Source organism: Ipomoea triloba, chromosome 7 (assembly GCF_003576645.1).
Source record: "Ipomoea triloba cultivar NCNSP0323 chromosome 7, ASM357664v1".
NCBI lineage: Eukaryota > Viridiplantae > Streptophyta > Magnoliopsida > Solanales > Convolvulaceae > Ipomoea > Ipomoea triloba.
In genome coordinates, this window is record NC_044922.1 from 3127632 (window position 1) to 3138381 (window position 10750).

General features: G+C 34.9%; 1 protein-coding gene across 4 annotated transcripts; it reads right to left on the reverse strand.

Moving 5' to 3' along the window:
• Positions 1-6619: 6619 nt before the first annotated feature.
• LOC116024528 (protein DETOXIFICATION 29-like) lies at positions 6620-10750 on the reverse strand. Of its 4 annotated transcripts, none has more exons than XM_031265436.1 (9): positions 10336-10750; positions 9442-9983; positions 8854-8940; positions 8324-8380; positions 7731-7969; positions 7525-7643; positions 7315-7401; positions 7022-7100; positions 6620-6905 (listed from the first exon to the last, which is right to left on the reverse strand). In XM_031265436.1, the coding sequence occupies exons 1-8, from the start codon at positions 10687-10689 to the stop codon at positions 7035-7037; spliced, it is 1551 nt and encodes a 516-aa protein (XP_031121296.1). In that variant the 5' UTR covers positions 10690-10750; the 3' UTR covers positions 6620-6905; positions 7022-7034. The 4 variants fall into 4 exon arrangements, with proteins under 4 accessions (XP_031121296.1, XP_031121297.1, XP_031121298.1 ...); XM_031265437.1 differs by having other exon boundaries at positions 6620-6908; XM_031265438.1 differs by having other exon boundaries at positions 6991-7100.

Consider the following 10750-nt stretch of genomic DNA (forward strand, 5'->3'; position numbering starts at 1 on the left):
TCCGTCGACATCCACTCGGTCGGTCCGCATCCACCACTCTACACTCCGTCGACAACCACTCGGTCGGTCCGCATCCACCACTCTACACTCCGTCGACAACCACTCGGTCGGTCCGCATCAACCACTCTACACTCCGTCAACAACCACTCGGTCGGCCTATTATCATCCTACGGGCGACTTATTGCCACCCTACGGGCAGCCTACTAAGGAGCTAGGAGATTCCGAATTATAGGAATCATTTGAGCTCCCCGAAGATTCTAATCGTTTGCAATGCTCGAGGCGACAAGTGATGGCATTTTGTGAGTAATTGCTCTGCCACCTCGAGCACGTCACGGAGATCCTGCAGAGCGACTGTTCAAGGTAACCAATGCCGACATGACACGTCAGACCATCCGCATGTCATCCGTTGAGTACTCACGTGACCTGCTTAGTATAAATAGGGGGATCACACCCCTCATTTGGGAGATTGAGAACTCATCAGTACTAGACTAATACACTTGCGATTTGATCATCATCTTTCTCTTGCTTACTTTTTATTACTGTTCGTCACTCGTAGAGCGATATAGCTTCGAACCGTTCAGTCGTCGGCCGGTGACCCACCGAGCGACATCCTTCACCACCCGTAGCACACGTATTCGTAGCGTAATCGTAGACCCCGTTTACATTAACGCTATCATGTAATATGTACTTACATGTGAAATGTTACTTATAAAAGAAATTGTAATACCAATTTGAATTAAAAATAAATTGTTACCTATGATAAATATTGGAATACTTATATGTAAAAATTGTGTTACTATTTAGGATAATAAAATTGATTATTAATTAATGATAAATAATATAATACTTATAAGTAAAATTGTAATACTTACACACCTATTTGCCTGCAACACAATCCGTAAGACGGCCTTACATAAGTTTTTGTCTCATTGGGTCACACCAGCTTGTGTGAGGCCGTCTCACGGATCCTTATTTGTGAGTCGGGCCGGGTCAATATATAAATGTAATACCTATACTAGCAAATCTAATACTAAATCAAGAATAAAATGTTTGTTACTTAGGGAAAATATAATATTTTTGACGATAAATAAAATATTTTTCTATTTAATATAAAAGTATTATATTTATCGTAAAAAAATATTATATTTTTCCTTATAAGTAATGTTGCACACACTTATAAAGGAAAATGTAATATTTTTAATGAAAAATATAATACTTAAGTATTATATTTTTTCTTATAAGTAATGTTACACGCACTTATAAAGGAAAATGTAATATATTTAATGAAAAAAGTACGGAGTAATACTTAGCTTTTACATCAAAATATAAAAATATTACATTTTTCTTCAAAAGTATTACATTTCCTATATAAGTAATAAAAATTTTACTTCCTAATTTAGTATTATGTTTGCTAGTATAAGTATTACATTTCATCTTAATCCAACCTGTTTCACGAATAAACATTCGTGAGATGGTTTCACACAAAAACTTTCCTTTACTTAAAGGTTAATAAAAAAAATACATTGAGAGTGGAACCATGACTTTATGGATCGCCATTGATTTTGAGGAATTACATCTTAGTCTTTATGTGATTAAAACTATTCTAAGGAGTTTAACATAACCAAAGTCGATAGTACTCAAAAAAAAAAAAAAATTTAACATGACAAATAGTATATATATATAGCCCCGTCACGATTTATGTAGTTTACTTTTATTTTTTGAATGTATGAAAGGGAAAAAAAAAGAAATTGTTTGGAGATTTACCTGAAATTTGTTAAAGTACAGTAATTTATTTTCAATTGTAAAACAAATTATTATTTATTTAATTGTAATTTATTTCATTATATGACATAATATAATTATGGATAATGCTTCTTTCATAACATGTTGTCACCCTCTATAATAAAGAGAAAACAATGGATAAATTTTCTCTATCTCTTGTAGCAAGAAGGAGAAGAGTAACTATAAGTAGGGATGTCAATTTCAATCCGCCCCGCGGATATCCACCCGAATCCACCCCGCATAGATCGGATTTTTTTGGGTGATAGTGGGTGGTGGGTTGGAGTGGGTCTTTAAAAAAAAAAAAAAAAAAAAAGTAAACCCGCGGTGGGTCGGGTCGGATTCGAGTTCTAGGTACAAACCCCACCTAGAACCCCACCCGACCCACCATATGTGTGTATATATATAAAATAGTAAAATAAGTAGTACTATTAAATAGTTAATTATAAAAGTTTCATCAATAACTTTGGGTAACTTTTTACTATTTTTGTATCTAAGCTACTAAGTTTATTTTTAAAAGTTAACAATTTAGTTATTATATTGAAATATTTCTATTATTTTATGTTTTAGGTATAACTAATGATTTTATTATTTTATTATGTGTAAATAATTTAAATATTTTTTTGAAAAATATAATAAGTTGATAAGTGGTGGGTACCCGTAGTGGGCACCCGCACCCGGTGGAGTTGGGGTGGGTTTTGAAAAAGTCCACCCGATGCGGATTGGGGGTGGGGGTGGGTGGAGAAAATGTAAGGTGGATCGGGTGATGGGTGTTGCCCTCCTCGATCCACACCCGACCCATTGTCATCCCTAACTATAAGAGAGGGGTTTTTGATTGATTTTTCGGATTGATGAGAATGGTAGATGGCTAGAGTATTTAGAGTTGATGTTTAGGGTTCAATCTTATAAATAATCTAAAATTTAGGGAATAAAATGAAATTTACTCATCCACTTTAATCATTATGTATAATATATATATATATATATATATATATATATATATTTATTTATTTATTTATTTATTTATTTGAAATATGTATAAAATATATTTTCTTTTCCAGAATTTGCCACCTACTCTCCATAAGTTGTCTTTAAGCTTATGTAATATATATTCTCCAAAGTTATAACATTTACATTCCCTTGTGAAAATTTTGGTATTATTGCCTTCCATGTCATTTTTGACCATGATAAGATCCGAATCAGGCTTGATGGTCATAATAAAAATTGTAACCCGAGCCTTTGAATTATCTTTTCACTAGTTTAAAAATCATTTGATTTGGATATTCTTGTACCAAGATATGATTAAAATACTGCACCATCAATAAATTGGGCTATAAATACAACTTCATGCCATTAATGAAAATAATGAAATTTTAACCATGAAACGGTACCTTGATGTCCTCCATTAATGACTGGAAGGACAAATTCATATTATCTATGTTTTGAATTCTTATATTTTACAGGTGATCACCCAAAACAAGTTTAGCCATAGAACTTGATCAATTTCTCTTCTCTCTGCTCTCTCTATTTTCCTCCTAAGAAAAACTCAACCAAAAATTCAACTTGATCAACTAAAGGTGATGCTCATACAATTACCGACAAGATAGACTATTAATTTTACTTTAAATTGATCAACTAATCGAGATATTTATGAAAATATAAAAATTCAAGTCCAGACATTTACTTTGCATCAAATCAAATTTATATTATATTATTATTCCTTATCTATTTTGTAAATATTATTTTATTTTCATAGATCAAACATCATGTTTGTATTCATTGATTTACACTCGAAGAGTCATGAAATGGATAGAAATTGATGATAAAGCTAAGGGATATATTTTCAAAAAAGCAGGACAAGGAAAGGATATGAAAAGAAACTTGATGTGGAAATATGGAGAAAAATCGAAAAAGGAAGAGAGAAGTGGTAACCACATCGATCAGTGAGCCTGTCATATAAAATTTTTGTAATGTAATTTATTTTTAATGTATGATTTATGAGGAATGAGTCAAAAGTTATTATATTTACCATGTGATTCGACCCTATACTTTCTACCCAAAAGGTTAAATCCCCAATCCTAAGGGCTCGACAGAGCGTCTAGAATGATGTAAATCATGGTAGCTCAGCTAAACACAGATGTTTCCTACACTCTGAGAGGTTGCTTTTACACTGCCTCTGATGAGACTCGATCACTGGTTTTTCTTTCCAAACTTTATCTTATCACCAACTGATTAACCGTTATACTTAAATCATCGTTTTGATCTCAGCGATTTGAAGCAAAAAGTTACTCAAAATCACTTATTACCAAACTATACTTAATCATAACACTATAAGTAACAAATCAGTCCAAATTTTGATGAATCTACCAATAACTAAACAATGCATGCATATCATATTTTTTTCCCTAGAAATAATAATTTATAAATTTATCACAAGTTGTAATACATGATTTGTCAATTCATTATTGGGTCGCATTTTCTGAAATAAAAATTGGAGGGATATAATTAATTGGCAGGGGCACATATTGAGCCAAAAATATAGGTACAATTGGTTCGGTGATAATAGGTCATTGTAGTCGTTGACATTTGACAAACACTGGTCGGCATGTAGCTTTAGAATCACCTAAAGGTACAATAATGGAGGAAGAGTAGAAGAATCATACTCAATCTTTCATTTTCACTTTTTGTTTTAAAATTGAAGATACAAACAAGTAATTACCCATTCTCTATTTTTATTTTGTTATTATTTAAAAACAACTTTTCTCATTTAATAAACCACCTTATTTAATTTGTTCCTATCATACGCATATGTGGTTATGTTTTTGTTTTTGTGATGCTGCATTCTACTTTATCCAGTTGGACCACCTTTTTTTACATAATAAATTCTCATATCTTAGCTCTAACAAGCAACTTAGTTTGTTCGCGAGTGAAAGATTACACTTAAGAACACAAGATCGAATCTTAATAGTTATAATGTGAAAATTTCACTGACTTAATTTTCGTACCTTTTTTGAGCAATATTCAGTTATTTCACAATTTTTTTTAAAAAAAAAGTGAGTGAAAAGATTTAGATTTATTATTATTATTATTATTATTATTATTATAAGAAATGTCACACTTATGTGAGAACGTCTCACTGATCTTAATCCATGAGACGGGTTAGGTCATGTCAATATATGAATGTAGTACTTATACTAAAAAATACTCCGTATTAATCAAGAATAAAGTGTTTGTTATTTATAAGAGAAAGTGTAATACTTTTGAGGAAAAATGTAAAGTAATGCTCTTATAAGAGAAAGTGTAATACTTATGAAGAAAAATGCAATAAAGTTAAATCAAAATATAAAATATTACATTTTTCTGCTAAAGTAATACACTTTTTCATATAAATAATAAATATTTTATTCCTAATTAGTATTACATTTTCATCTTGACCTGACGCATCTTACGAATAAAAGATGGTTACCCATAAATTTTTGCCTTATAAAAAACGTTCACTATGTATAAACGATCAATGAGGTATGACGCCACCTATGACGTATCCACGATATTCTGCTTAGCATCTTTTAAAAAAGTACGGAGTAATTAATTAAGCGATTAACTCCAATTAGTATCTACCCACAATCTCCGACAGTTGAACATCATTAAACAACTGCTCCCACCATATTATACGTTTATCCATAAGCAAATTGCCAAAAAAATCAGACATACCATAAAAAATCTTTCAATTAATTCCTTTCATCATGCAAAACAACACTTCGTTTCTCCATCCAATCAAAGATTTAGACGCATAATTTGATCGAGTTTTCCTGTACAGACTCCCAATTTTTATTCTCTCACTTTTGTTCTCTAATGTACCAGCAACAACAATAGTACATTGTAACGGAGTCCATAGTACTAAAAAAAATATACAAGCAATGACAAGATATCTTTATCATGTGATGAGTCATAAGCTAAGTGTCTACATCAAGAGTTTAAGTGTAGGAAAAAAAATCGGGAGTAGTATTTCTTTTTTAATTTGATCCGCTTTAAAGGTGTGATATCCCTTATGTTTACTATATTGAACGTTGTCTTAGAGGTCAAGTCTAACATTCTACTATTGAAATATGACATTAATTAACTGCAATGCAAGTATAAGGAAATAAAACTGCGCATTTATCACTAGTTATTGCTTCTACCATAGTGGTAATAAACACTTGATCCCAAGGATTGATATCAAAGCACATCAGATCACAAGTTTATTGAAACATGGCATTGGCTCCTATGCAGGTATAAAGAAATAAAGTTATGTATTCACTAGCTTTTGACGTAGTTGTAACAAAAAATTGATCTTAACATACTAAAAGATTAAATTCAAACCCATTAACTCATGAGATGTGTATGTTCATAACAAGGTGTATGTTCACTTGCAAGGCCACAGCATAATTTGCCGCTATTAATCATGCCATTTGGATTGCCAAACCACTATTCATAAGCCCATTAATTCCATTGTTTTTATGATCAGCCAAAGCCCATTTCTCTCTTTTAGAAACAAAAATACTCACTTTGATAATTAAGGGATTTACTTAAGAGAGACTGGTATTACCGTCTATAGTATATTCATCGAGAGGTAAACTTTAATTCCGATGGATTTAAGTCTTTCTTAGCCACTTTATTAAAAAAAAAAAAAAAAAAAAAAGTCTTTCTTAGCCATTGATAGTGTGATAGTGTGGGAGAGGCTAAACTATGTATTGTTAATTTTTTATTCGTTTTTTTTTTCTCTTTTCTGTTTCTCATTGTTTGAGAAATTATATTAAATACGTTTTAATCTATATCTTAAAAACCAAAAGTGCTATTTTTCTTTAGTCAAATATATGAACTATTTTGGATGATAAATTATAGTTCTTGTTTGCGTATTACAAGATCCGACACCACAAAAAAAGATTATGGTAATCCCTCCATCCACCACAAAAAGGATAATGAATATTGTAAATATAAACCTATATCTAAATAATCTAATCAGAAAATAATCCAGACGGACACGTAGCATTGAACGGGAACGGCGCCGGTTATGCGCTGATCTCCGGTACGGTGCACCGCTCTTTTTCCCATCTCACGTGACCTCCGGCGTCATCATAATCCACAATCTTCTATACATTAATATCATTGTTTTAAATATTTTAAATTTTTACATAAAGGAGGAAAAGAAAAGAAAAAACACACATATTTTACCAATTTTAGTGTTCAATGTATCATGTCTGACCTGTGTAGTTCAATCAATCGACCTCTTTTATCTCGGGCTCTCCAGCCCACTGCTTTATCCTGTCTGCTGCAATGGAAGCCTGCAATTTACAGATTAATTAATTTAATTTAATTGTAATTATTAAGTTAGGCTTGAACACGATTCTGGTTCGAAATTGGGGGTTCTAATTCTGTAAATGGCCAAATCAGAACCAAAACTTTATATAAAGATTCTTGTTCCGATTTGAACTGTCGGTTCTAACTAGATTTTTTTTTTAATGTTCTATTTTAAAGTGGTCCAAATTTAACAATTACCTCTTTATTCCAGTTGGTTTTGTAGACTATCCAGAAGAGGACTAATGTTTGTACCACAGTTCCCCCAAGCATTCCATACCATATACCCTGTTGACATCACCAAATATGAAACAAAATATAGTCTTTTTGTACCAAGTACAACCAGTAAACTTTAGTAAGATGTTATAACTTATAAAACATTCTAAATATTGTTGAAGTAGATGCACTTACTTCAAGACCCATGTTGAGAACGTAGCCCATTATTAAACCTGCCGGAATTCCTAACAAATAGTAGCATGCAATATTGACGTAGGCAACTAAAGCTTGCCATCCTCCTCCAATGGCGACCCCTATACACACACAATACAATACAGTGAGATTGAAAGGACAAAATCTGCAGCGGCGGTTAAAAACGGTTGCGTTATTGAATTGGTTACCGGAGAGAGTCGGCTGGATGTTGCTAACGACGATGCAGGTGGCGAGCAACGGCGTTAGGTTGTAGACGAGAGCCTTGACGACCTCATCGTCGGCGAACAGCGCCGGGTACTGCCGCCGGAAGATTAACAGGACGGCGGAGATGAGGACGCCGAGCACGAACGACGACATTACAACCACCACCACCGAGAATTTCGCCGTTCTTGGATGGCCCGCGCCTAGTTCGTTTGACACTCTAACACTGCACGCAAATTAACTTAAGTTGTCTATAGTTGATCGGTTCAAACCAATAAACTTAACAGTCCGCTTACCTTAGGAGCTGAACTTGTAACCTTGTAATTATCAAGTTAACAATCTGATTAACTTGACTGAATCACTTTGATTTATGGAAAAACTAACAATAGCTATTTATTAAATTAGCAAGCAAAGAAATATAATGAGATAAACTAATTTAGGTGACTTATAACTAACTGATTTAAACTAAAAAGGTCAATTAAGCTGTCACAACTATCTGTCCCATTGGCTAAAGTTACCCCTAAATGACTATGACTTAATTATGCTGAATTGATGGAAGTGGTGATTTTGGAGGACGAACCTTATCGCTGCATTCAATCCAATGGCTACCATGACTGCCCAACCAAGTATATTTGTGCTGCGTATATATTCATGTCAAAAGAAGAGGAATCATTTCTCTAGGTGATAAAAGGACAAATAGGGGACAATAGTGACAGTCAAATCAAATGTTGATTAGCCAAGTCATCTTACTTTTACATGCATTATTGAATTCCTAATCAATTAACAACAATAAAAAATAGTGCAATAACGACAATCAAACGTTGTTTAGCCAATCTAAGCAAACATGTTATTGTCAGTCAATAAAACAAAAACAATGGCAGTATTCATTAAAAGTTTCAAGCAATCTTTTGCTGGCCTGCACTATAGTCTACATGCATACGCCGCCTACAAACCCTACCAATAGCGTTTAAAATAATAAATATTTTGATATAATAGTCGTTAATTAAATCAAATATATTTTATAAAGATGAAATCAGATATTAAAATTAATTAATCGTACTATATTATATAGCCATTGTATTATTGAGAGAAAAAAAAAAGTGCACGTACCAAATGGACAAGGCATCCACCGCAACCTCAGCATTCTTCAGATAGCCAGCAAAGAGGACTAATGCCATAAAATACCACGTCTCTAAGCTGCCAAAAAAAAATTCTTGATTAATTAAAATTATTTTTTTTAAAAAAAATATTCAATTTACAAATACTTAAATAAAATGAAGATAAAGATGAATCCATTGTTTTATATGCACAGACACACAGTAACTAATTTCCGATATATGAACTCAGATTTTTGTTTCTTTATCGACATTGAATTCCATGGACTAACATCATACAACATGTGATGTTCGGTCACCCAGTGCGTCAAATGATTGAAAAAAAATGTTTTCTGTTGGGTATAAAAAAATGTGACAATGAATTTTAAATGACGCATTTGGTACAATCCTGAATTATATAAATCTGACAGACCCATATAATTCAGTTAAGTTGGTCGAACTATTAATTTAGTATTCATAAGTTTATGCTGGACCAGAACCAGAACAGCTTAATGATCGGACAGTTATAGACAACTTAAGCTGATTTATAGGATATGAATAGATTCTTAAAAAATCTAATATCCAAAGCTGGAAAATGACTTACCAAAGCATGACTGCGGAGGCAAGTGACAATCTGACAAAGCTCCAAAGATTCTGAAAGGCTTTGGGGGAGAAGCCGGACCAGGCGCGGCCACATGCGCCGCTGAAAATGTAGACGAGCTGAGCCACGACGATGAACCACCAGGAGAAATTGAGGACGGCGGCGGCGCCGGCGAGGCCCCAGCGGAGGCGCAGCATGAGGAGCCAGCTGAGGAGCGTGTGCATCGCGATGGCGGCGCCGGAGACCCACGCCATCACCATCATCTTGCTCTGCGCCTGCAGGAATTTGGCGATGGGGAAATTCATGGCGTACGCGTACAGCTGCGGGATCATGTACAGCGCCATCCTCCCCGCCGCCGCCGATATCTCCTCCGTCTGTCCGATCAGCCGCAGAAACGGCGCCGCCGCCACGTACAGCGCCGTCAATATCACCGCCGTGGCGTTCAGGATCACCCACGACCGCTGCATATACACTCCTAGCATGTCTATTTGCCCCGCCCCAAACGCCTGCCCGCATAGCGTCTCTAACGCACTCCCCATTCCCAACTATTCAACATTGGAATTGGAATCATTAATATTCACAAAATTTCAATCAGCAGAATAAATCACGTCTTGTGATCCTAAACAATAAAAGTTCAATTCACAACCAATCTAGGTTGTTTATAGCTAGTCAGACAGCAAAAATAAATTCTGCATTGTGACTTTAGCTGATAAAAGACCAATAAATCAATCTAGATTCATATAACTGATTTGCTCAAATAACCCTAATCAATAAAGAACTATAAGAAAGTAAATCAGCTTAGGTTACTGAGTTCTGACATTTTTGATAATTAATTTGTGTTGATTATCAATCCCTACAATTTTATTGCATAGAATGAAAAGGTTTTGGTGTGGGTACCATGACGCCGAATGAGAAGCCGGCGATGACGGAGTTCTCGACGGTGACGGCGGCGAGGTCAATAGTGGAGAGATGGCCGGCGAAGGTCTGGGTGATGGCGCCTAGGGAGTACTGGCAAAGAGAAGTGAAGACGGCGGGGCCGGCGAGGTACCATAGCTTTCTCGACTCCACCTTGAACTCCCGGAAGAAATCGCGGGCTCCGGTGATCGGAGCGATGTCATCGGGGTCGGGGACGAACGAGGACCTGAAGGAGGCGAGTGATGGCCGGAGAAGAAACTCGTCGTCGGCGAGACCGACGACGTGGTCGTCTCCGGCGGGGGAAAGCAAAGGCTGCTTTGTGTTATCATCCGCCATGGAAAGCTGATTTCTTGGCTTTTAATTTTTAATGTTTGGGTGATGGATGATACGGGCCAGC

Coding starts and splice junctions, on each gene's coding strand:
- LOC116024528 (XM_031265436.1), bottom strand. CDS start 10,689: ATGGCGGATGATAACACAAAGCAGCCTTTGCTTTCCCCCGCCGGAGAC. Junction 7,402..7,524: donor TTCTCAACATGGGTCTTGAA/GTAAGTGCATCT, acceptor TGATGTCAACAG/GGTATATGGTATGGAATGCT. Junction 7,101..7,314: donor AAACCAACTGGAATAAAGAG/GTAATTGTTAAA, acceptor TGTAAATTGCAG/GCTTCCATTGCAGCAGACAG.